At 42.3% G+C, this 26,954-nt stretch overlaps 3 protein-coding genes across 9 annotated transcripts in view; 2 read left to right on the forward strand and 1 right to left on the reverse strand.

Moving 5' to 3' along the window:
• SLC25A18 (solute carrier family 25 member 18) overlaps window positions 1-8,454 on the forward strand; it is a 24,181-nt gene extending 15,727 nt beyond the window's left edge. The window contains exons 7-10 of the mRNA XM_020789072.3: window positions 1,625-1,817; window positions 3,323-3,477; window positions 5,200-5,275; window positions 6,925-8,454. Of these exons, the coding sequence (XP_020644731.1) occupies window positions 1,625-1,817; window positions 3,323-3,477; window positions 5,200-5,275; window positions 6,925-7,066 (566 nt within the window). The 3' untranslated portion in view covers window positions 7,067-8,454. The remainder of the gene's footprint in view (window positions 1-1,624; window positions 1,818-3,322; window positions 3,478-5,199; window positions 5,276-6,924) is intronic.
• ATP6V1E1 (ATPase H+ transporting V1 subunit E1) lies at window positions 7,887-25,058 on the reverse strand. 3 transcript variants are annotated; one of them, XM_020789074.3, is made up of 10 exons: window positions 24,918-25,058; window positions 23,635-23,756; window positions 19,354-19,419; window positions 18,623-18,732; window positions 15,196-15,262; window positions 13,681-13,770; window positions 12,581-12,649; window positions 10,658-10,752; window positions 9,834-9,921; window positions 7,887-8,474 (listed from the first exon to the last, which is right to left on the reverse strand). In XM_020789074.3, the coding sequence occupies exons 2-10, from the start codon at window positions 23,665-23,667 to the stop codon at window positions 8,412-8,414; spliced, it is 681 nt and encodes a 226-aa protein (XP_020644733.1). In that variant the 5' UTR covers window positions 23,668-23,756; window positions 24,918-25,058; the 3' UTR covers window positions 7,887-8,411. The 3 variants fall into 3 exon arrangements, with proteins under 3 accessions (XP_020644733.1, XP_020644734.1, XP_078232497.1); XM_020789075.3 differs by having other exon boundaries at window positions 24,926-25,044; XM_078376371.1 differs by lacking the exon at window positions 24,918-25,058 and adding an exon at window positions 24,194-24,891.
• Window positions 24,989-26,954, forward strand: part of BCL2L13 (BCL2 like 13) — a 41,888-nt gene continuing 39,922 nt past the window's right edge. Inside the window, exon 1 of one of the 5 annotated variants that reach the window (XM_078376370.1) lies at window positions 24,989-25,091. The gene's annotated coding sequence lies outside the window, so the exon portion shown is untranslated. Of the gene's footprint in view, window positions 25,092-25,213; window positions 25,608-26,481; window positions 26,575-26,954 lie in introns of those variants that run through there. The other 4 variants (XM_020789067.3, XR_012087198.2, XM_020789068.3 and 1 more) reach the window with 4 other exon arrangements.

Raw genomic sequence — 26,954 nt, forward strand, 5'->3', positions numbered from 1 at the left:
TTCATCTCTGAGAGTGGGGGGGTCCTCTTGTCTCCACTGTGCATGCATATTAATGCCTGCTCATAACAAATGCTAACATGCTATGAGTGCACTAGTTGCTCTTGACATATTGCTGATGCTGAAGGATATGTTGAACTATGCATGTTGCTGGACAGCGTATTTCTTTCAGTTAAAGGTACAAGAGAGAGAAAAAAAGTGAATTTGAAATCATTGGAAGATAGGCTATTACAGAATAAATTAGTACTGAAGTGAGTCCTGGACCCTTTGTGCACGGCAGGTGAGGAAGCTGAACACGTTCCATATGTGTTGCCTCAGACGGATTTTTGGTATCACCTGGCAGGACAAAGTTCCAAATAGAGTAGTCCTAGAACGAGCTGGAATTTTCAGCATGAATACATTACTGAAACAGCGACGACTACGTTGGCTTGGGCACGTCGTGAGAATGGCTGATGGTCGGATTCCAAAGGATCTCCTGTATGGAGAATTAGTGTAGGGAAAGCACCCCAGAGGGAGACCACAACTGCGTTACAAGGACATTTGCAAGCGAGATCTGAAGGCTTTAAGAATAGACCTCAACAGATGGGAAACCCTGACATCTGAGCGTTCAGCCTGGAGGCAGGCACTGCATCATGGCTTCTCCCAATTTGAAGAGACCCTTGCCCAGCAGGCTGAGGCAAAGAGGAAGTCACAAAAGCAGCAAAACCAGGGAGCTGGACAGGGGACAGATTGGACTTGTCTTCAGTGTGGAAGGGATTGTCACTCTCGAATTGGCCTCCTCAGCCACACTAGACGCTGCACCAAGTCCCCCATACAGAGCACATTACCATAGTCTTTCGAGACTGAAGGATGCCTAACTAACTAACTAGTACAGTATGCAGGAGATGGAGAAGAGACAATTTGTCAGAGGGTCGAGGACGTGCTCCTAGGTATGGGAACTGACCTGTTACAAGCATCTGACCCCCCCCCCCTTTTTACATGTTACATGGTTCAGAGTTTGCCGTTATACCCACACGGGTATTGTGATATTTGGAAATGCAGACTTCCAGGCTCAAAAGCAAGGATGGACAGCATGTGGTCCTCCAGATGTTGGACTGTAACTGCCATCCCTCTTCACTGGCTACTGCTGATGAGGGGTTGCAGCCCAACAACAGCTGGAAGTCCATGTATTGTTTCTCCAGACCTGTGCCAAGAATCTTGTTCTTCATTCTCAGTAACATTGTGTGTAAGTAAGCAGGCTTTCAGGCACCTCCGAACTGCAATACTTACATGGATTATTCTTAAAATATATAGAAAGTTCAGTTGGCCAATGCCAGTTTTGGTTGTAGAGTTGTGTCGCGTGCAGATGGTATGTATAATTTTGGTATGGATACAGAATATGTTGGGCCTGCATTTTTATATGAAAGGCATACATTGGAAATATCTGTGCACAACATATATTTATAATAGATATTTGTATAGAAATGTTTACTGATTAATTTGTAGGCTTCAAACCAAAACAATCACAAACTGATATGGAAATAGGATGTAATAAATGTGAGCTTCAAAGTAACCATAAAGGGAAACCAACAGATTTCATCCGTTCCCAAGAAAAATACACTCTGGAACTTTTCTTCTTCTGTTTTAGCTGCTCATCAGCAGGAGGCCTTGGGACAGGAGGGGTTAGCTGCTGCCAATTCCCATCTGCCACCAGGACAGCCTTACACCAGTATGCCCATGGCACCTTCTCAACGTCCCTCTGCCACTATGATTGCTAAAGATCTGCTGCACACTCAAGGATTAACAGGCCTGTATAAAGGGCTTGGGGCCACACTGCTCAGGTGAATAGAGGATGGGATTTCCCTTTGCATGCATTACAGGAGAGCCAACACTGGTAGTCTGTAGCAAAGCAGCTTGGGGGAATGCAGCATTTCAATTACATTGGCAAGCCAGTGTAGTGTAGTGGTTAGAGTGATCATTTAGAACAGTGGTTCTTAACCTTTTTGAAAAAAACGCCCCCTTGAGCCATTGAGGAAGTTATCATCGCCCCCCTCCCTGAGGTGATATCTTACCTACCTACCTACCTACCTACCTACCTACCTACCTACCTACCTACCTACCTACCTACCTACCTACCTACCTACCTACCTACCTACCTACCTACCTACCTACCTACCTAGTCTCCCTCCCCACCTGGGTGCGAGGCAGCGCTTCATGGGGTGAGGCGAGGACCCAAGAGACCCTTTTCTTCCACCCGATCCACACTCAGTGCTCCCATAAAGGAGAAAGGCGAGATGTGGCAGGTAGAAAGAGCTGGATCATCTGGCGGCAGCAGCAGCACCAGATCTACCGCCAGCACTGCGGCTGCAGTCGCCTTCACAGGTTTGGCTCACTCCAGTGCCCCCCTACTGCCCCCCTTCTGTTCTTCTGCCCCCACACCGCCCCTTTTCGTTCTACCGCCCCCCTGAAAAATGAAATCGCCCCCTGGGGGGCATTATTGCCCACGTTAAGAACCACTGATTTAGAACATGGATGATCCAGACAGCAGCTATGAAATTCACTGGGTGATCCTTGGCAATTCAAAAATCTACAACCACCATCGGATCCCAGCTGTGAAAGCCTTTGCGAATTCATTCATTCATTCATTCATTCATTCATTCATTCCAAATTCTCTCTCATTCTATCTCAGCCTAACCTAATGCATTGGGTTGTTGCCAGGACAGATTGGGAAGAAAACAAGTCATGAATGACTTGCTCATTAGAGAAAATGTAAAATATATATATTAAAAATAATGCATGGACACTAATCAATGGAGACAGCTGGTATATACTGAGGATGATTAGAGGTCCAAACAGGTTTAATTTTAGCCACTGAAACGCAATAAGACTATGTTCTGATTATAAGTCCTTTGCTTAACCACTGTCTGGGTGACATGGGTTAGAGATGGACATAAGCACTAATTTAAAGCAAAGGGAAAGAGAAGCTTATGATGCATTGTTATTACAGGAAAAGTGCATTTCTGCACAAACATCCAAGATAGTAGTTATTACATATTTTTTCACATGACAGGAACGTTTTGGTTACTAATCCCCATTTCCTCAGAAAAACAATATCAAAATTTGTATTTATACTGAGGCTGTATGCTATGCATCTGAACAAGAGAGTGTTGTGTATACGAACAAAAGTTAATGCTAAATACAGTACTGTGCAACTTGCTAGTCTTTAAGGTGCTAGCCAGATTGCTTGCTTGTTGGTTTTGTGGCAAAAGCTTCTAACAAAAGACTCATCCTGGAGGTTTAGAAAGCGACATTGTTTATCTAAAATATTCCACTTAATTCCCAACAGGGATGTGCCCTTTTCCATTATTTATTTCCCGCTCTTTGCCAATATCAATAAGCTGGGGCAGGAGAGCTCTGAGGAAAAAGCATCTTTCTTGCACTCGTTCTTGTCAGGCTTTGTGGCAGGATCTGTGGCTGCAGTGGCAGTGACCCCGCTGGATGGTAGGTAATTGACTTAACTGTTGCGCACGAGTGGACTGTTATTTTATTTTAATTTGTTCCACCACAAGGTGCTATAACAGTGCTTCAGACTAACAGTTCAGGCTCCACTAAACTCCTTTCTATAATGTGTAAAATGTATTTCTTCCCATTGTTTCATATATGCTGCAGAAATTCCTTTCAATGTAATCAGGTTTAACTTGTGTATATGCTAACCTTTTTACTTAAGCAGGATACATAAATTATGAATGATCTGTTAGCAACTACCTCATCATCACACAGCATTTATCCCAGAAAGACCGAAAAAAATGTTTCTTACAAGCTGTGGCATGTAAACATTGCCTAGAATAGCACAGGTTTTCAGCAATAAGCTATAGCACCGAACCAACATAAAGAAGTGGACAGGTTTGACTTGTTTACATTTGTGCAGATAAATCAAGGCCACTGGGCTATCATAGGTCAAGTACTATCACTTGTTTATGTGGCTGCAAATATAACATGAGATGTAATATCTATCTAGGTAGCTTAGAGATGTGAAAATGGCTGATGGTTGGATTCCAAAAGATCTCCTGTATGGAGAATTAGTGCAGGGAAATCGCCCCAGAGGGAGACCACAGCTGCGATACAAGGACATCTGCAAGTGGGATCTGCAGGCCTTAGGAATGGACCTCAACAGATGGGAAACCTTGACCTCTTAAGTGCTTAGCCTGGAGGCAGGCATTGCATCACGGCCTCTCCCAATTTGAAGAGACACTTGTCCACCAGGCCGAGGCAAAGAGGCAGTCCCGAAACCAGCAAAATCAGGGAGCTGGACAGGGGACAGATTGTATTTGTCTTCAGTGTGGAAGAGATTGTCACTCTCGAATTGGCCTTCTCAGCCACACTAGACGCTGTTCCAAGTCCTCTGTTCAGAGCACATTACCATAGTCTCTTGGGACTGAAGGATGCCTAATCACAGCTTAGAGATCCATGGAGGACTGGGATATAAATCTATTGTTTATTTTTATTTATTAAATGTAAAGATATATCCTGCAAATCCTCAATGCAGCCTATTTACTAGGTGGAACCTAGAATATTATGATTATTGAAGTCAGGTTAATTTTTGTCCCCATTTTCTGATCCATTCACAGACCATGTTAACTTGTAAGGACTCTTGAATCCTACTTTACTAAAAATGAGCAGTGCATTATGCATTGTTTCTTCCAGTTCTTGTTGCTAGTGCAGAAGAAAACTTGCTGTAACATCCAAATCCAGAACCCTTTATAAGTCACGACCATAAGAGTTCATTCTTTGTCTTATAAATCCTGCCTTGTTTGGAAACAATAATCAGGATCCTGGATTTGGATGTTGGAATAGGCTTTTAGGCTAGAATTGGTGGAACCTTTTGTGATAGCAGAAGGCAACTGTGAAGGCAAGGGTTGCATGCACCGCTGTACACTCATGCATGGTCAATAAGTGTTCACAAGAATCCTGATTAGCTGATCTTGCACAGATCAATAATGTATATAACATTATTTAGGGGGATAGGGATATTAATAAACTTATTTTTATTAATAACATTATTTACGAAGAACCAATGTGGGATAAGAACAATTCAGAGTGTCTGGAGTAAAATGAACAAATAAATAAAAAGCCCAATCTTGCAACTCAGTCTCTTTGTGCTAAGCATAAATTCTGTTACTCAGGTGACTTACATAAGTTTAAATTAACTATCACTCATTTTAGTTCTAAAAACCCGCATTCAAACTCTCAAGAAGGGTCTGGGAGAGGACACCTACAGTGGGATCATTGACTGTGCCAGGTAAGCAGAACTGACCAAATAGTTGACTACTTGTGGTAAGTCAATTTCAGCATTCAGCTTTTGACCTATCAGTTCTTAAACTACTTTTCTTCCTTGGCCTCATGTTACTGTTGTGTCAAGAATCCCATCTCCTAACAGTGAACCAACTCTCTCAGCATGCCTCTTTATGCATCCCAAATTGCAACATGAACTGAAGGAACGGCAAGCCTAGAGAAATCCCCAAGCTTACAGAAGGAACAAAAATATTTATGGGGAAGACATTTGTGAGGTGACAAAGTAGCCTCGTAAGAAATGGACATGTATACAGATAAAGAATGGTGATCAACATGAGGAGGAATGGAGTAGCTGGATACTTGAACAGCACTCTTGTACAGCAATACAGTGGTGCCTCGCTTAACGAGCGCACCGTTTAACGACGAATCCGCATAGCGACACTTTTTTGCGATCGCTAATGTGATCGCATTGCGATGATTGGTAAGCGTTTTGCATTGCGATGTTTAGAAAACAGTTGATCGGCAGTTCCAAAAAGGCCGCCGGGTGCAGAAGATGGCTGCCCACAGCGTTTTTGTGCCCTGTCCTCGCTTACCGAGGCGGCGAAAATGGCGGCCAGATGGGGAATCTTTGCTTACCGGTGAGTTTCCCCCCATAGGAACGCATTAAACGGAGTTTAATGCGTTCCTATGGGGTTTTACGTTCCGTATAGCAATGTTTCCAGATAGCGACGTTAATCCTGGAACGGATTAACGTCGCTATGCGGGGCACCACTGTAGATTGTTTGCAGGGCACACTTGTTCTATAGAGAAGCAGTCCAGAGATGTTTATGGATTTAAACTTCAGGAAGAGAGATCTGTAGGGCCTTCCAATTCCTACTTTGACATGGAAAAGCTACTAGGTTCCTGCATAACATATGAGTCTACAGATCACTATACAGCATAGGAGGCTAAAAATAACTGTTTAGCAAAGGAGTCTAAATAGGGAGAAAAGTAAAGAAAAATAGCTGTAGATGTCTTTAACATAGTAGAAATCAAGTGCAAATGCATAAGTTGCATCTCTTAAGTTCTGGTGAACTTGTCTGTAATTTTCATGTTCTCTAGGATATTTATGGTACTGTTCAAAACAAGTGTAGTTTGTTCTGCAAGGCAGCTTTGTGTGAAAGCAAACACAAGGTAACTGCATCCTTTAAGTGTGCCATCTTCTCCTGTAGTCTGTGTAGTTTTTCCCCTATTTGTACATTTACATCACAGCAAGCTATATTTTCTGGGTTTTAAACTGACAGGCAGTGTGGTGTACTGAAGAGTGTGTTAGATCAGGATTCAAAAGACCAGTGGATGAGGAGGAATGGTAAGCCACTACCTGAAGATCTCACATTTCTCAGGAACCATATTACAGTTGAAAGCAATTTGATGACACAGGACACAAGGGACAGACCAGTGCCGCCTCCAATGTTTTTCAGGGCAGAAAATGATGAGAAGGAATATAGTCCATGTCTCTCCTTTTTACTGAACAGGCATTATTTGACATAGCTCATCTCTTTCTGCAGCTACCAATTTACCCCCCCCCCCCTTAAGAGATTGCTTCTGATACTGACAGCCACAAGAACTGTTCAGCGTACATTTATTTAACCAACCCATTCTGTCTCTCACCTGCAGGAAGGTCTGGACTCACGAGGGCCCTGCAGCTTTCATGAAAGGGGCAGCATGCCGTGCGCTGGTCATAGCCCCTCTGTTCGGCATTGCCCAAGGGGTCTATTTTGTTGGCATTGGAGAATATGCCATGGGATTTTTCAAATAGTACCTACTCAAGCACACTGAGCATATGTTGAATCTGTACACTTTCCATAGCTGGAAAAGCAGCAGATCTTACTCTTAACATCCAGAGATATAATCACCCAGAGTACTTCTATCTAGGGAGATACCTGACAACAACCTTCACTGCCAGATTCATGTTTGATGCATCTCTCAAGCAATCCTTCTTACTGGCTGCAAGGAAGCCTTCTTTGCTACAGTGAAGGCTGCATCATTCTAAGGAAAAGGTTAGCCTGATCTAATGTCCCCCTTTCCTTAAAATATACATAGAGCCTACATAATTTCAGAGATAGGCCTGAAGAAATTAAAAGCAAAATATGCTAAGAATTATGAGCAAAGATTAAATTATATTTCAGTTGGTCCATGAGAAGAGTCTTCCACAAATGCCGATCCTCCTATAAGAAGAGTCAAACACATGAGTAAAGGATCTTAATTAATACATGTCATGAACCAAACAGAAATCATAAACTAGAGATTTGTGAAATAGAGTAAGATATTCCTTGAGGTAGAATCTCTATACTTTAAAATGTATTGGTTATATACTGTTGTGTATTTTATTAAAATGTATTGGAGGGGGGCTTTTTGTTTGTGATCTCTTATGAATTCCAGTTGCAATTAGCATACCTCCTGCCCTTCTGCTCTTTAATAAATCAAACTTTATTAACAGTTTGGCTTCATTTTTTCTATCATGAACATGAAGTTTTTGGCTTTTAAAGAGATAATCTTTCTCCCTGTGTGAAATTATATGTAGGTCAGATGTTTTGAATTATAGTAACAATTGGGCTTGACAAACCACACAGAAGCACTTGTCTAGGTACACACCTTTTATTTTTTTTCAGTGAGTACAAGACAAGGGTGTGTACACATGTGTGCAAATATCTTAAACACATATACAGCATAAAAATCTGGGGCTGACAAAAGTTTACCCATTGCAACGTGAGGATTATAGTGACCCTCCAAAGAAATGCATGTTTCTAGAAGGAAAGAAATAATGGACAAGCAGCACAGATTGGTGACATGCTTTGAGGGGAGCGGCTGAAGTTCAGACTGACCACTGATCCCTGGTCTGTTTTAAAGAACCTGAATGCCTCAATTTTTGCATCACATACCATTGCTCTCTGGACAGAGGAGTAGTGCCAGCTTCTCTTCCAGTCAAGCTAAGCACAGCAGGTATGCAAAACAATAATAAATTAACTGAAGAACATACACAGGACAACACAATATAGTACTGAGTACATTTTAGAGAGGGAGGGTTTTGTTTCATTAGAGCAGCTGCAGCACCTCCCTTCACTATGGCAGTGGAAACAGATTCCACCATGACTTCAAGGAATTTAGTCCATGAATTTCCGGTTACTGTTGGCACCAAAAAGTGCCGTTCGGATCTCGGGCATCATCTGTGATAGAAGAAAAAAGAGAAGCCATGAATGTTTAAGAAATCCTTGGAGATGGCACAAAAGATTACCACTTGGAGTAAACTTGCATCAGCGACGAATGAGTCCAAAAGAAACAAAAAACCTGATCCTTTTGTCAAGCCATTTATGGAATGACAAAGGAGACAGGCTTTCTATGACATGCAATGTACTTTAAAATGCTGAGAAATACTGTACCTGAAATATGAATCATCATCATCATGAGAATCTTTTATCTCATTGCCATGCGTAAGGCAGTTACAAAGGCCAGTTTTTAGATACACACATCCAATGTGTACATTGGTGAACGGGTTTGGATTTATCACTTCTTGATCTACTATCATGGTATGGCTGCTCCCTATAAGCTTCAGCAACACACTGAGTTTTAAGAATCATCAAATCATCAGGTGGTGCATTGCAAAAGTAATACTGTGCAGAATCCATTACAAGTACAAACCATAACATTCAATTTCTATATTGACACACTTGGACATGCAGATTTAACCCTTAAATTATGGAATCTACATTCACAAATACAGAGTTACATGCCATAAATGAAATGGCACACATTTTCTTCTCTCTACAAGTCTTCTGTGTCCAGGTAACTTCTGAACTATATTACCCAGTTTAGATAATTCTTCATTTAGCTACTTCTTGGTAGTAAGATTTGGTGATTTTTGTTCACCATCTACTTTGTAGTCCTAGAACCAGAACAGTGGTTGAATCTGATTATTTCCACAGAAATCCATACAACACTAATGTTAGATAACTTTGTAACATAGCCTGAAATGGTACATCAGAGACACACATAAAAGGCTTACATTTTTAAAGATGCTCTGCAAAAACACTGGCAACATAGAAACTGGTTATCTTGCTGGGAAAGATTGTTCTACGTCCCTCCTTAACAGTTACAAACACTGCATGTTGATGTGCCATTGGTAGAGAGAGACAGACAAAAAGGATCCAGGGCAAAACAGCCTCGCGCAGGCCCCTTCTGTTGTCCTAGGCTTACCTAGTGGAGACAGTGCTCCAGTGAAGCCACTGTTTAAATTTATCCCATACTGCCCCTAGCCGATACTAAAGTAGGACAGCATTCTGAAATAGTACATATAAAATTGCAACTTCCTAAAACGTTCTTCCAGTACTGAATAGATCTGAGTGTAGTTAGTCAGGAGCTCAGGGGAGATCAAACTAGTGAGACCACTGATTCCAGCAGAAGCCCACAAATGCTGCATGCTGACCCCAGGAGCTGAAAGTGTGAGCTAATGTCACTTTCAGTCAAGCAGAAAATGTATCAGATAGGAAAGGGAGGGGCAGGGATTAAAAAGTGACTTCCAGGCTCACCTGCTGGGCAATCAGGTCCAGACGGCTTTCCAGAGTATTGGAGACCTTAATTTTATTATCACTGTTACTGATTTCAACACCTCCAGCTCTAGTAAAGAGAGAGAGTGTTAACAGCTTGACAGAAGAAACCATTCACAACAACAACTATTTTCAAGATGCATGCTAGAGGAATGAATTGGTGCCTCTTATTCCCCCCGCCCCACATATTCCTTAGAGCAAATGTAAGGTTAACACCATATGTAATTAGAGATGGGCGTATTTGTATACAAATATCCCCGCACAGTTGGAAATAACGAAGGTCCTCTCACAATTTCGCCGGACACGAGCTCATCGGACCTTCTTATAGTGCCGTTGTCCACAATCGATTACCCAGTCCTGGCAGGAGGTGGGATGACAAGCCTCTCTGCTAGGTCGGAGAGTGGCTAATCCATTGCGGAGAACAGCGAGATAGGAAGCCTCAGCCGAGCCAGTGGCAGCGGCGAAATTGTGAGTGGACAGTCTGGCCACGTGGGGCCGGACCCTCGTTATTTCCACCTGTGTGGGGGTATTCGTATAAGAATACGAATACCCCCATCTCTATCTGTGACCCATCAATACATGCATCTCTTTTCCCCACAACTAATTAATACTCATCTGTTGCATTTTGTGACCAGCAAGTCAATACGCTTTTTGTTCACCGCTGTCAGACAAATGTTATCAAGAAAAGGGCTGTGCTAAATCTAAAAAGCAGCAGATGATAAAAGAAAAACCTAGGCAAGTTACCCACATCTCTTTCCTTATATGGGTTCTATCTACAGCAATCAACCAGTAGGTCTCTTTCTTACATGTCCTCTGGCAGAAATGTGACCTGGTCAATATGAACGTCAACATCCTTTTTAGTAGTTGCTTTGTAGATTGGGACGCTCTTCTGGACAGCATTCTGAAATAGTACATATACATACATAGAAATTTAATCTCTAAGAAAACAGTTCTGAATCTAGAGACAAAATAATACCACTTGCCTGCAAGGGTGGGGACAGGGAAGGGGCTGTGGCCATTCAAGGACAGCAGGAGAACTATTTTTTAATATATGAGGCCTGCGACGAGAGCAAAGAGGCTCTCGCCGGAGTGCCATCCGTTCCACGTGTGGAGAGGGAGGTGCAGACCACAGTGACAGACCCGCCAAGAGAGACTATTCAAAAGGGTATCGATACTCGGGATTTGGAGGAACGAATGCGCGGGGTAACCGTTGCTATTCAGACCCCGGCTGAGTTGGCGGGAATACTCAGGACCAGGAGGGCAGAGATTGAGGAGGGGTCGGCTGAAATAAAAAGGATGGAAGATCCAATACCCAGGGGTTGGGAGATGGTTTGGGTACAAGACCCGTTCCGGGAAATGGGAGCGTGGGTGAGTGCCGAGAGAGGAGGCTGACTATCGTAGAAAGAGGGGGATCCCTCAAAGGCCTTCATATTGGGGTGAATCAGAAGCAAGAGAGTGGAGAAGGAGGTTGAGGGAGGAAATGGAAAGAGTTGAATGGGAAGAGAGAAAGAGAGAGAGAGAAGAGATTGGCAAGGAGGAAGGGTTTTCTACAGGACCCTGGAACCCCTTTCGAGGGGCCAGAGAGTCTTGAGATGACCGGCCGGACGATGGCGAGGCCACCCCACTCCTAGATGAGAGGGCCGATGAGGGAAAATGAGGTTCCCCTCTGGACTGGGCCTTGGGATAATGCTGAGGACTCTAAATTGTTTGGAAAAGAATGGGCATCCCCATCCGACCCGTTGGCAATGGGAGAGAAATTATGGGATAAATTACTTGATAGGGACTTTTTGTTAAGTGCCCCAATAAACCTGACCCCTAGTTTAAAGCTGACTCATAATTTTGTTGTGGAGACCATTAATCCCAAGACTGAACCATCACAAATATATACATATAATCCCTTGGGGGTGTAGATTTTAACCTCAGTTTCTCCAGTTAGAAATCCCAGTGAGCTAAGAGTCAGTGAGGGAACAGACTATAGCTAGAGGGAACAAGAAGCTATGATCAACTGTAGATGTCAGCTGTCCATGTACTGTTTGGATACTGTGATGAGGATGTGGTACCAGCAATCCTGTTTCTGGAATACAGACCACTATATACAATAAATCTGGGTAAAAATTCCATCCACCCTAGATGCACTCAGAGGGAACAAACTGTATCTCACTGTAAGAATCAAAATAGTAAAGGTGTTTTGGTCCTTTTTTGTCCCAGAGGCTGCCAAATTATTTTCCAAGATAAATCCAGTTGGCTAGATGACTCCAAAGGGTAGGCCTCTCCCTCTCAAATGTTTAAGCTGCCTAGAGTGGTCTTTTAGGCCAGATGGGCGGGGTATAAATCAAATAAATAAAAAAAAAATAAGACCCTCCCCAACTTTGGTGACACTTTTTAATGGAGAAAAGTGTTCCACAACCACTTTGAGGAAGGAGCTTGAGTGGGGACTCTGTAAACCAGATCTGACCAGAATATTGGAGATCCCCTATACAGTAGACGTGCTCTATGATTTCCCCATCAATGTGAGTAGAAGCTTGAGGATGGGGAAGAATAATAATTCTAGACTGGAAGAAAAGCACAGGTAGAAGCATTAACTCCCACCCTGCCCACTCTAGTTCTTTTGTTATGATTGCTCATAATTTAATTAACAAATACTTGTATAACTTAACCCTAATAGTCTTGCCGACTGTGAGACGCTACCTCATGCCCCTTTTAACTGATTGCAACCAGAGAAGTCTTACCTTAACCAAGGAAAGATCTTGTTTTCGACAACGGATTGTCATTTTAGGCTCAAGTAACTGATAAAATCCCTTTATAAAACAGAGAGCAAATGAGTTTGTTAAAGATCTCCTTGTGGCTTGCAAATTTTGAAGAGTGCATTCAAAACACAACATTACTCTTTAATTTTATTTGAAGAGTTCTACAGTGGTGCCTTGCATTACGAGTGCTCCATTTGACGATGAAATCGCATCACCATGAAGATTTTGCGATCGCAAAAGCGATCGCAAAACGATGTTCCCTATGGGGGAATTTCACTTTGCGATGATCGGTCCCTGTTTTGCTAACCGATTATCGCAAAGTGATGATTTTCGGTGATCGGTGGTTTCAAAATGGCCACCGGGTGAAAAACATGGCCGCCCGCTGTTTTCTGGCACGGATTCCTCACTGCACAGGCAGCGGAAATGGCCGTGCTATGGAGAACCTTCGCTGGACGGTGAGTTTTAAGCCCCTAGGAACGCATTAATTGGGTTTTAATGCGTTTCTATGGGCTTTTTAAAATCACATGACAATGTTTTCGTTTGACAGCGATTTTTTCAGAACGAATTAACGTCGTCATGCGAGGCACCACAGTATATTAGTACAGACAACATGCTTTCATTTAGCGAACACCAATTACATTAATCATGGTAATCAGACAATATTGAGTTCTTCAAGACTCAAGCAGCCTGAGGAAGAAGAGTTTGCAGGTCAAAATATGAAACACTGGGGTGAGGCAGGCCTTTTTTGGATAATAGCCTCCCAAGCTCAAAGGAAATCTGTACAAACCTTGCTTTGGCTAACAACAGATTTAATATTCTGAATGAAAAAAAAAACAAAGATGGATTGTTTTACCAAGTTTGGTGAACAGAAGGAAATGTAGAGATTACATATGACATAGTATAAACCACAGACTGGACTGAAATTTTAAATCAAATTAACAGGTACATACTGAATTAGGGAACACTGAAAATGTACCAGAGAATTAACAGTATGTGGATGTAGAGCAGAAGATCCACCTCCACAACACAATAAAAATATAAATTGTTTTGCAGGAAATATTAATAGAAAGCTTGAGGTTTACCTGTAGAACCAAACCATCCAGCAGTGTTTGGTACCTGCCAGTATCCTTTACTACCTTAGCCAGTCTCTGCTTGGCTTCGTTTAGTAAATCCTAAAACAAAAAGAAGGACTAGACTAGAAAAGCACACAGGGTAACTTTCAGCCTGACTGTAATCTACAAGCGTCTATTTCCTAGCGGTAGCCACGGTCCTGAATACCAGAAAACACATATAAAAATTTAATTATAAATTATGCCACACTCATTCTTTTTTTATATGCAAACAGCTTACCCAGAAACAGACATGCAAACAGAATGTGGGTTGGTGAAAATATATATCTTCACACAGGCAGTGCTAACAATGTCTATTTTTTACATCTTCCTCCAATCCTGGCAACCCCTCTGACATAAGTGCAAAGCTGTGGGGTATAACTCCAGACATTTCAAAAATGGAAGGTTTAACTGTGTCGTAACAGTACACATGACTGAGCTTCTTAATAAAAGTATGGTTATGTTTCTTAGCTTTCATATGTTGTCTATAGCAGTGGTCTCCAACTTTTTTGTCTCCATGGACCAGTTTAGTGTGTGGGCTGGGGGGAGGTCTCCGTGCGTGTGCAGGAGGAGCCGTGCATGCATCTGGACATGCAGGGGGGCAGGAGATTTGTCTCTGTGGCCCAGTCCTGGCAAGGCCACAGATTGGGAAGCCCTGGTCTACAGAAAATAGTAACACATGTTGCCAGAATGAATTTGGTGTCACAGCCAAACTATGAAGGTGTAACTTTTTCTTCACAATTCCAATGTACAACTGAGACTAGGCAATTTAGCTTCTACTACATAGCATCACTCACTGTATAATGGAGTAGGCAAGACATTGTACTGTATGGTGAAGGACAGATAAATTGTTCCCTTGAAGCTCATCTGCCACTTAAATCAACATATTTCTAACTCAGTGAACTACAGAGAAAAGCTTTTACATCAGCTTGTGCATTAGGTGCAAATATAAAGCATGGATATTCGGTTTGCAAAAAACATATTATTATCCTAAAGAATAAGAGGGAACACATTTAACCTATCAGTTACAAAGATTTCCTTCATAGGGGCCAGATATGAGAAATGTACGACTCCCCAAATATGGCTGACTTCAATTCCCATCAGTCCCAGACATCACAGGGAACAATGAGAGATTATGGGAACTGCAGTCTAACATTTTGCCAAGTACTGTATGTCAGAAAAAAATCATACTAAAACACACTACAAACCTCACTGTTATTTTTAACATACAGAGTTAAGTGTGTTTGCAGAAAATCAGTAACTAGGCCTGTTGTTCTTTAATCAACTAGTTTTTTCTGATTATTTCAGCTAATAGTAGTTTCTCTCCAGAAGTTTTAACACCCTGGAATTTTATGAAACATACTGTGTACATGATTTGGCTGACTTTTGGAACTTAGCTTGTGTACTGTAAATACTTGAAGATATCTTTCCTATTTTAATCAGACAAGATAGTTTACCATTTTATTGGAAAAAGAAGTATACACTCACTGCAATCAGATCATCCCTTGCTTTGAGAACCTTCAGTCTTGCCTGATTCATCAGGTTGGACATCTGACTGCAAATCAGACAGAAAAAAACAGAACTGAGTCAAGCAGGCTCCAGAGGGTGAAATAGCAGACTCTGGTTATACACTTCATAATTATGTCCCAGACTAACTCTGCAGAAGCTTATTCAACAGAACATTTCTACTTAAGTAAGCTTTTCTCATGGACTTCAAAGAAGCCATCTCCTCTTGATTTAGTTTGTTACTATCAAGCTGCCTAACTTACCCTTCAAACTTATCCAAATGACCACATGGGATGTTCTAATCCATACAAGCACAAGATATTGCTGAACTTATCCGAGATCCCTTTAAAGGCATGAGTAACAAACAGCACCCTTTACAGCATGTAGCAATTCATGAAGAGCTTCCAATACAAATGAGACTGTGTTTAGTCCGATGGCATCCATCCGCCGGCAGAATACCATTTGTTAATTTCCCCTTCCCCTGCAGATTCCCAGGTGAGTCTCAGGAAACCTTCAGTTCCAAGAATTTCTGTTATGCAACCACTCCCGGAATGTAATTAATTTTGCTGGAGGCAAAGCGATGCAGAGATTAAAGTCTTTTTCTCCAGAAATGATCTTTACGGCCCATGACAGGAGAACTTCCTGAAGGGATTTCATTTACCTCCTCAGAAATGCCTTGCTGTTTCCCTCTTGTCCCCCATGGACCTAATGCAGGCAATCCCTGCCCAATTTCTGCTGAAAAACACTCAAGAGCAACCTTGCCCACATTTGGAAAACTGGGGTAATTCTACCAGGTCGTTCTCCCCCTCTCCCCAGGTACAGGAGTTTGAAGAAAGTTGGGAGAGATCTCTCATTCTGAAGCTTTTTAAAATTTGGGGTGGGGGCATAGGTGCAGCCTTCTAAAATTCAAGTATGTGTTGTGTGTCCTCTAGACCACTGGTTCTTAACCTTGGGTTACTCAGGAGTTTTGGACTGCAACTCCCAGAAGCCTTCACCACCAACTGTGCTGGCTGGGGTTTCTGGGAGTTGCAGTTCAAAAACATCCGAGTAACAAAGGTTAAGAACCACTGCCTAGACATCTAGAAGTTGCCGATCCATCCATACTTTAGGAAGATAAAGGAAATCAACCCCAAAACTAGCCAGTTCTTGTAAAAAGGATGAATGTTGACTGAGACTCTCTCACACACATTGTACCTTTATTGTTTCTGGCCATAGGCCTTTACAAAGGCCAGTTAATATAAAAATGATTAAAACAAAAGGTTTCCCCAGGGATCAATCAGTCCATTCTGGGAATGGTGGCATAGCATACAATATCAAAGTCACTATATTCAATGTTTATGCAATATTATGAACCTTAACAAATCAAAGCCTCAACTTCTTAGCTGCCAGAGTAAATTGTGCAACAGAGTACATAATATACAGCTATGTATCAGCGAGTAGTCTTACTATTATTTCCATTGAAGTACAGTTGGGATACAGCTGAAAAATGGGGGACAAAAATCTTTCTCTGGGGTTTTCATAGAGAGGACAGGGTAATAAGTAGTGAGTTAGGTCCTCAATCTGATTGCATCCATAGACACTTTTCTGGTCCTCCACTGGGATTCCTTTATACTTCCCTTCAAGCTATGCTGTAGTCATCTGCCCAAATCTAAGTTCTGTGAATGCTCTGCACATCTGAGGAAAAGTCAGTGACTGAGACTCATATACACTCAAGAGTGGCTCATGCATTTTCAAATTTCATCCTCATAGCGAGAGTGGGAAGGCTAAAATGCAGCAAAAACCTCCAGCTTTCAAGGCTGAAGAGAAATAGAGCCCATGTCTCCACAGCTACCCCGCTACAGTGACTGACCTTCTTTCTACAAATCATTTCTGTATGAGACATCTGAAGATGTCCCTTGTATTTAAAATTATAAAATAAATTATAAAAATAAAATCTGCAAACCTGTATTATATACTTGTAAAGAAGCAAATACCATTTTCTGGTGCAGGAAAAGACCCAGCCCCCACATGAGTCACTATGCTTCTCTAAATAAAGATAGCATTCTATTCCAAAAGTGGAAAAACATTTAGCAATTTTTCACACCAGAAGACAGATCACATGCTATCTATTCACAATTTTTAAAAAAAGATTAGACTGACTAGTGTGGTCTTGATGTGGGGCCTCAGTTATTTCTGAAAAACGTAGCTCTTCCAAGGAATCCCATAGTCCTATCTGTAGTAAAGGTAAAGGGACAATTTTTGTCCAGTCGTGTCCGACTCTAGGGGGCGGTGCTCATCCCCATTTCCAAACCGTTGAGCCAGCGTTTGTCCGAAGACAATCTTCTGTGGTCACATGGCCAGTGCGACTTAGACTCGGAACGCTGTTACCTTCCCACTGAGGTGGACCCTATTTATCTACTCACATTTGCATGTTTTCAAACTGCTAGGTTGGCGGGAGCTGGGACAAGCAATGGGCGCTCACTCCGTCACATGGATTCGATCTTACAGCTGAAGATCTACAGACCTTACAGGACAGAGGCTTCTGCGGTTTAACCCACAGTGCCACCACATCCCTATCTGTAGTAGATCTAATTTAATCAATGGAAACACGGTAAATCAACACTCAGATTTTTTTAAAAAAACTGTTTCAACAAATTCAAACTCTCATCTAAATTAACATTTAATTTACACCACTGTAAGCAGTTGGCTTGACTGTATTAGACCACTGTAATACGCTCTACGTGGGGCTGCCTTTGAGGCTGCTGCGGAAACTACAGGTGGTGCAGAATGCAGCAGCCAGACTACTTAGTGGAGTGAAAAAATACCAACATATCTCACCCACTCTGGCTGCATTGCATTGGCTGCCCATGCGGTTCCGCATTGACTTCAAAGTGCTGATGCTTACGTACAAAGCCCTAAACGGTTTAGGGCCTCGATACTTGGCGGAACGCCTACTCCCACCAAGATCTACCTGTGTCACTCGTGCGAGCCAGGAGGTGAGGCTGAGGAGCCTAAAGCTGAGGGAGGCCCGGAAGGTAAAGACAAGAAATCGGGCCTTCTCGGCAGTGGCTCCTCGCCTTTGGAACAACCTACCTCCTGAGATCCACGTGGCACCCTCGCTGGGTATCTTTAAAAATCAACTAAAAACATGGATGTTTCGGCAGGCCTTCCCTCCAGACAATTCCTGATGCCCTCTCCTCTCCCTTTCCTATTGTTTCCTCCCTCTCCTAAGGTTTCTTCCATTTAAAAATTTGTATACTATTTTATGCTGTTAGCCGCCTAGAGTGGTCTTAACTGACCAGATAGGCGGGATATAAAATAAATAAATAAATATGTTCATCCCTCAGTTGAGACAGTTCTATCCCAGTTATCAGAACTAGCATTCTTTTTCTTTCACACCTAGGACCAGTTTAATCATTTTGTTGCATACATTTTTTTCTGCTGCTCGATTTGCTTCTCTTTCTTTTCATAGTATTCCATGATCTTCAGCCTCTGTGTCTGAACAAGGCGACCTTTCTCAATGTTGAATTCTTCTTCAGCCTGAAAGGAAGAATAAGTTCAAGCAAGCTTCACTGACTTAGGATAAATGTAGCTTTTGATACCAATGTAAAGATGGGTGAGAATGCTAAGTCTTGGACTGGAGTTGTACAGAAGCACAGAACTTGGCAAAACAAATTCACAAATTGATCTCATACCTAAGTAAAATGCCCTTTTGAACCAATGAAAGAAGTCTCAACATATAGTAAAGACAAATATCCAGTGTCAGGTGTGATCAGAAGGTCCATTCTAGAACCTTCAGTTACTTCAAGCAAGTAAACAAAGTCAGTAACAGCAATAGGAAACACTTTCATTTTATTTTTTAATAAATGTATAAGTGTGTTTATAATGACAAAGCTGAACAAAGGAGGAAAATTTGACTGCAATCCTGTGCATATTTATTTGGGATCCTCCGTAAAATATGCAGGATGATAATGAAAGTTACTTCGACACTACATGATAAAACAGAGCTGAACCATCAGTTGTCTTACAAAGAAATATCAGGTCTAGAAGGCAAACACAGTCACACATTTAATTTGACACAAATGAGCTGATAAGCATCTGAAATAGTCAAGGTATTTCACAGAAGTTTTAAAAAACCCAAATACAGTATTTGTCATTTACCTTCGCATCTATTTCTTCTGCCTTTTCATTGGCTTCCTGTTCAATGAAAGCCATCATATGCTTGATCTGTAACAGAAAAAAGACCTACGTTTCCATGGAAGCCAGAAATAATGTTTTGCCTTTGATGGCCACACATCATATGAACTGTTTTATGCTTTTTACCATCAACACAGAAAAACAAAATTAAACACCAAAATTTAATGAAATTAGACATTCCAATTATAAAAGAACTGCCAAATATGTGCAAGTTATTGTTGCACTGATCTGGCTGAGAACTGAAGCTGTCTTTCAGTTCATCCACTTATAGCTGTAGCAGCTAAAATTATTATTTAAGTCAGCCTCTGATTTACCTCAAGGTACTACAGTACATAATGGCAAATTCTTGCAACAAGAATATAGAGAAAAAACACTAGCACAGGCTTGGCGCTAAAAACACAACCTCCAATCATACAATGTGTTAAAATCCTTGGGAAGCGAAGTAAGTTTATATGGTCAACCTCACAAGGGCCATATAGTACTGCATTTAGCTTGGTCCATCACAATTTTTGCAGCCCAGGATGGATGAAAGCTACCTCTTAGTGTTGCAAACAGAAAATGGAACTAAAAGCAGGGAATGGTTAAGCAGCACTGGCTAAAATCCTGTTGTTTAGTGTAGCAAATCACACTAGAGTAGGCCCATTGAATCATTATGGTGACATCCTTTCTTCATAAGTTCCATTGATTTAGAGTAAACTGCAAGTAAAGTAGGCCTATTTGAATCAACAGAACTTGTGGCGAAGTTGATTCACTGACTCCTCACGAATTCAATGGGCTTACTCTAAGGCAATGTACTAGACTAAGCAACATGATTTTGGTCACTAAGTTGCACTAACAGCAATAGGGCTGTGTAGAATAATTGACTAAAAGGTTAGCTTCGTATTTAAGTCTTCATTGCAGAAGAACTGCTGACATTAATGAAGCTTAAATGAACAACGGTTAACTCAGATCCTATTAATTCCAAGTGGGTATTTACAAAGTATGGCTAAGATAGCATCCAAATGTATGTGGGCAGAACTTCTCAGTCTATCATGTCACTCTGCTTCCTAGGAACCAGAGAATTACTGAGATAATTACTGGTAGATTCTACCAAACATTTCTCTTCATACTCAGCATCCCAATATTACGCACCACTGTTTGCAAGGGAAGGGATCACCATATAGTGGACAAACATGTGTTTTGCATTTAGAGAAGGTCCTTTGTTCAATGCTTGACATCTTTAGTTAAAAAGATTAGGTAACAAGGGATTGGAAGACCTCTACTTAAGAGCATGAAGAAGTGTTTAAGAATACAGTTTGAGGCTGGATGGTTTAATATCCTGATCTGATAAAAATCAATTTACTGTAGAATCTTTTCCATGTGTTTTTTAATGAAGACTCACACTGCCAATAATGAAACACTCAACAGACACCTATGTAATAGGTGTTCACCTAACACTGTCTAGAGTGGAAAATTTACGGTAAAACATGCAGACTCTGCCCCCACACTGTAAGGAACATTACTTCACCAGTGTTGGCTGGATCTATGCAGAATTTAGTATGACACTTCATTCCAAAGCCAGTTCATGGCAGTTCTACTAGTAAGGGCGCTATTTACAGTCAACAAGATAAGCTCTAAAGGACAAACAAATCATACACACATTATATGTCACAAAATCCCAGTACATTAAAACTGAGGCAGGGAAGCTACTATCTGAAACAACTAGAAAAGCTGTTTCAGGGGTTATTAAAAATCAATAGTATGAGTTACTGATTTTCTGCAGAAGCTATCAAAGTGGTGTATACTACTTAAACAGCCTTAGTGAAGCTTGTAATGCATGCCAGTATGCAGGAACTGCTTTTCTATTCTACTTATTTTCTAAACTAAGAGATTTCCTTATCAGCTAATGAGATACTGCTCAGCTTTTCTACTTTCCTCCTGTACTTTATGCCTTCCTGTGTGGTACAATCTATAAATTATGATAGCTTTAACTTTTTAAATAAATTTGTGTCCCTTCTATTCATGAAAAGCATTAGCAGCCACGGCACTATCATTAATAGTAGAAGCTAGTAAGGACCAATTAAAAGAGAATTGGAAGTTCCAAAGTTTCAAAAGACTGGCCTTTCCTCTTTCAAATGCTCAGTACCTAGAGACAGAACTTCCTGTCATGTTAGTCTTCTCTGTTAACATGAGCATTAATCACTGGCTTTTCCTCTTTTTTTGTCAAAACAGAAAAACATTTTTATTGCTTTCTTCCATTTGCTCCTTTCTACAGATATTTGATACCTGGAATTCCAAGGCTTGTTTTAGCCATTTCTAGTTTTATACTCCAAAGATCAGCTAGTTACTTCTCTCCTTACATAATAGAACGCCATGATCTACCCTCTGTTTAGAGTAAACCATTATGTTGAGACAAAACAACTCACTGATGGGTATCAAGTCTAAAGGTGAACATAACAGAGTATTCATGAAATTTTTCTTAACAGTCGATCTCATTTAAAGTAGCATGTCACATTTTAAATTTATTTATATTTATTTATTTATTGGACTTATATACTGCCCCATAGCACTACAAGCACTCTCTGGGCAGTTTACAATTTTAATTATACAGGCTACACATTGCCCCCCCAGCAAGCTGGGTACTCATTTTACCGACCGCGGAAGGATGGAAGGCTGGGTCAACCTTGAGCCGGCTACCTGGGATTTGAACCCCAGGTCGTGAGCACAGTTTTAGCTGCAGTACAGCGTTTTAACCACTGCGCCACGAGGCTGTAACACAGCCCCGATGACCTACCAAATATATGATGCAGCTTCACAATTATATCACATATATCCATGAGGATAGATAACATAGAGGAAGAACATAAGCAACAGTGGCTCTATATTTTGATTTGCTTAGGGCCGGTTTCCAAATGGCACAAATATCACAGCAATAAGCCTTACAATATTAAGATAAAACCAGTTTCCTTCTTGATTCTGCCCAACGTCATAATACCTTTTTGCCTTGTCTCATCTAGTCTACACCCATCTCTTCACACAGCAGATTCACAAACAACAGCCCCTCAAACTTGTAGAAATGATTATGAAATCCCTTAAGCATTGCTACTTATATCTTCCATTCAACTCCCAATGCTTGTTGATTTCTATGCCACCCATTAACAAATCTTTCATCCACACTCAGTATAATACCAAATTGACAATTATGAATATGGAAACAATTCCATTTTTTTCCAGTCTAATCATCATTGAGGCCACAAATATGTGTGGATGTCAAAGATTTTCCATTGCTCTACCACCAGACATGTTAGTCATTTTCGGTGCAAACAAACTCTGCACTTCAAGGGCACAAACATAAAAAGGTCATTTAAACTGTAAATTGGTGGGCCAGGGCAGACGTGTTCCCCCAGTCATACTCAGTTTTATTCAACACCACCCTTCAATTCATGGTGATAAAAGGTAGTCCTTCCCCCATCTTGCCAATATATATTTAAAAAATCTAATGGGGTGGGTGTCATTGGTGTGTTACTGACTGCAAACAGAAAACTGAAGGGATGGATATTCAGTCTACATTAACACATATAGTATGCAACACTGCAGCCTTTCATATGTCAATTCCTGTCACACTGCAATTTTCCTTCATTTCTAGGCCTCTCAGCCACCATCACAGAAATAAAATTTAATTTGAGGGTAAGTTTTCACTAGAGCATAATCACAAGCATGCTTATTTGCAACTCCCAATATTGCTCCCAATATTAAAGCAATATTACTGGAGAATAAATTCCCATAACTCTGAAGGACTAACTTCCAAATAAACATTCTAACGATTAGACTGCAAGCCAGGTAACTTCCTAGCTCCGCTAGGGGAGGGGAAGTGAATTTCTTGCCTTGTAAGACTCCATATTAACAACTTCTCTTCCATCCCTCATTTTAGGTATCAGAATTTTAAAAAACAACGAAGCTGATTTCTGAGTAAACAGAAGCAGGATTGATCTGCAACTGTCGTGCAGAAAATACTATAGAGGCTTCACTCCTTTTCCCCACAAATATGCCTCTCTTAAACCTAGCCTTCCTAGGAGGAAACCCCACGGCTGATCAAAAAGGTATAGGATCGCGCTGCACCCCTTTCACCTTGAGAGCTGGGCCATTCCTCCCACCCAACCCCAGGCACCGGGTTCAAAGGAAGAAGACAATACCAATACTAATCCCCTTCCCTTTTACTACTTGGCCAAAAGGACGCGCACCACAACCTACGCTTCCCAAAGTTACCTGCTTCTGGACGTCGGCATCGCTGAGCGCCATGGTGGAAGCGGGCGAAGGAGGAAGCGGGGCCCAGGCAGCAGAAAGAGGCCGCAGGAGAAGCGTCCGCTCAGGTCGGCTTCCTTGCGCGGCTGAAAAAGGAATGGATTCAAATCCGGTTCGGGTCACTCACAGCTGCTACAACGCCCCGCCCCCTTGGTCCGTCGATTTTTAGGCCAATGGGAAGTAGCGTTCGTCGTGACGTCAATGGCACCAGAGGCGCCTGCGCAGTGTCGTTTGTGACCCACCCCTGCGCCAGGGCACTTTCGAGCGGGGCGTTTTGTTGTAGGCTGGGGCACCTTGATGTCTGGATGGATAAATACATTCATTACCCACATCGAGATTTGAATTTTGTTTTAACTTGGTCCTGAACGCATTGGTAGGGTAGCTCACCGAGCAAGGGGGTTCAATTCCCCACTTTGCCTCCCAGAACGGTCTGTGTGGCCTTGGGCAAAGGGGACATTCCCAAAATGCCCCCCCCCCCCGAAGAAGGCAACGGCAAAGTGCTTCTGGGTACTGTACTCTGTACCTGGAAAACCCTGGAAAGGGTAGCGTAAGTCAGAATGGATTTGATGGCACATTATTGTTATGAAACATGTGAAACTGGGGAGCACCAAATACTTGTGAATCAAGATGTGGGCCAAGTACAGTACGTGTGCGCTTGTGCAGATGGTATATCCTGATCTGTACGGACGAAATGGAGGTGGAGTCAGGCCATGTGACTGCAGGTACGATCATCCATCATGAACACAAAACCAGAGAAAGGAAAAAAAGGAAGAGTCATACATGGTTGGGTTCCATCTTTCGAAAATCTGAAGATGTTTTTCCTACTTCCGATGTTTATTAACACAAATCTTCCGAAAAGCCCCCCTCCAGACTCAGCTGCCGAAATAGCATGCGGAGGATGCTGAGTTTTGTGCAAAAAGGCCATGCACCCATTTCTGCACCTGAAAACAAATGCTTGCACTCAGCATCAGCTCAGATCCGGAGGTACTTTCCCCCTTAATTCTTATCGCACACAGTCCGGAAACACCTTGAAACCTCATAAATAGTTTAGACTGAGTCAACTTCACCGAATACGGCGAATGTAAAGGAGGATGAAAACAGCGACGTACAAAGAACTCAGATTTTGCCACCCATGTTGAAAGCTAAATGGAGTTAAATAAGAATTTTGCATCCACCTCTGTTTGTTGCAGCTCGTGGACCCTGGGATAAAAAAAAATCAAAAGAAAATTTCGAAAAATGTACTTTACCCACTCACGCCATTGAAAACTCCTGCCAATGTGATCTTTCAATATCGCCGTACTTTCAGATTCTGTCTCTCTCTTTCATCTGTCTGCCATATCTCTATGGTGAACGTTTGCCCGGGCGTTCATCTCGGCGCTTCCTCCCCGAACGTACCCTCGGTCGGAGGCATGTCCACAATGGTAGGATTGCTGCATTTAATCTTGTCCCGGCGCCGTGGGGGTGACGTCATACCCCTACCTCAAGGTCTTGTTGGCGGACGCGCGCCCGGCCTTGGGAATGCCTTCCCTTTGCCCTCTTCCATCATGGCGGCGGCCGAAGCTCTTGTTTGGGGGCTGATTGGAAGCGCCGCGCGCGCATCAGCACGCGCGCATAAATCATAACACAACTCGGCGGCGCGGGTCATTTCCTCGGGGAGCGTCGCGTGCCCTCGCGTTTTTGACCTTCTCGCCGTCTTTCCCTCCTCGCGAGACTCAAGGTAAACAGGACACACGCACGCACACACACACCCTCCTCCTCCTCCTCCCCGCCCCCTCCCGCAAGTGTGTGTCTGTGTGTGTCGCGAGGAAGAAAGGACAGCGTAGACTCGGAGGGGGGTGGAATAGGCCTCAGTCTTGTGTCGCTCGTGGCCCCTTTTCGCCGCGTGGGCGGGTCAGTTGCCTTGCCTCTGAGGAAGCCTTCGCCGCGGACGAAGGAAGGTCTGTGTTGGGGGCGGCTTCTTTCCACACGGTGCCATCCCGCCCCCTTTTTTCCCTCCCCAACTTCCCCTCCCCCGGTGTGTGTGTGTGTGTTTATACACATTTATGTGTAGTATTATCAGTTTAGGTTCCTCCTCTCCTCTCAATCGTCTGAACGCCCCCTCCCCCGCCAATATTTTTTTTCTCACGCGTTGCCTCAGGCGTGTACAGTATATGGCCCCCTCTTTCTTTTCGCCGACTTCCCTCATTGTGTGCATGTTTGTGAGGCGGAGCTTCTCCGGCTGTGGGTTGGCACGTCTGGGGAGTTTCTGTTTGAAGGGCGGATTAATCCCCCGGCCAGAAAATCTGGGGCGAATTGGAGGGAAATCGTGAGGGGTTTGTTTGTTTGTTTGTTTTGAAGGTTCGGAGGTGCTTTCTCCCCCCCCCCCCGTCACGCTCCAGTCATTTATGAGTTGTTACTATGGCTGTGAAGGGGTGGAATGAAACCATCCCTTGACAAACAAACAATTCCATAAGGTGGGGAAAGTGTGTGTTGGTTATTGTGTTTGTAGGGCCTCCCCACAGTGTGAGATGTGAGAGGACCCTGCATTTCCATTTTTGATAACTCGCTGCCACGTGTGTGTTTAAAGTGGCAGAAGGCACAGGCTCTCCTCCATTGTACAGGGGCCAGCATCGTTAGCAATGGGTCGTCTTCCCAGCTAGCCAGTCGCCTCTGCTCCATGAGGCCTTTTCTGCTGGTGCGGCAGGGCGTGTGCTTACATGCATTCGGGCAGCCTTTTCTTCTTGCTACTTTGCAACTGCATTTATTCAACAGTTGGCAAGAATTACGTTCTTTGCATGTATGTAATAATGAGAGAAGAAGGGAGTATGGATGCAGGATAGAGTGTGCCCTTTATTCTTCCACAAACTTGCCCTTGGAATATAAGGCCCTTACAGTTCATTTGAGATTTTGGGCCTGCTCTTAATGGTGAATATAACTCTCCATTATTTGTTGTTGAATTGATGAAAGAAGGATATTGTTAGAGTTAAATTACTGATTCATCAGTACTAACTGGAACTCTAATTGATTGAGAGAGTCTTTATTGGAGTGTTTGCTCAGATTTCCTTTGAGGAACAATCTAGTGATTGAAGATATTTTTGTGAACATTACAAAACATTTGGCTTTTTCTTTTTCATTGCAGTAATCTGTAATGTTACTTACTATCTTCAGATATTGTTCCTTGAGGCTAACAAGTTTAGTGTGCTTTACGAAGAGCCTTATGTTATATTTGGTAACTTATGTTATATTTGGTAACTTGCTGCTGTTCAGAACTATTTTCACTGTACATGGATTAATTATTTAGTTCA

This window comes from Pogona vitticeps, chromosome 5 (genome assembly GCF_051106095.1).
Source record: "Pogona vitticeps strain Pit_001003342236 chromosome 5, PviZW2.1, whole genome shotgun sequence".
Lineage (NCBI taxonomy): Eukaryota > Metazoa > Chordata > Lepidosauria > Squamata > Agamidae > Pogona > Pogona vitticeps.

Excerpts from the sequence above, each read along its gene's own strand:
- ATP6V1E1 (XM_078376371.1), bottom strand. The coding sequence starts at position 24,245 with ATGTGCCATCAAATCCATTCTGACTTACGCTACCCTTTCCAGGGTTTT. Across the intron at positions 15,263-18,622 it reads ATCGAGCAGCAGAAAAAAAT|TCAGATGTCCAACCTGATGA; the intron begins GTATGCAACAAA and ends TCTGATTTGCAG. Across the intron at positions 12,650-13,680 it reads TGGATGGTTTGGTTCTACAG|GGATTTTATCAGTTACTTGA; the intron begins GTAAACCTCAAG and ends TGTTTTATAAAG.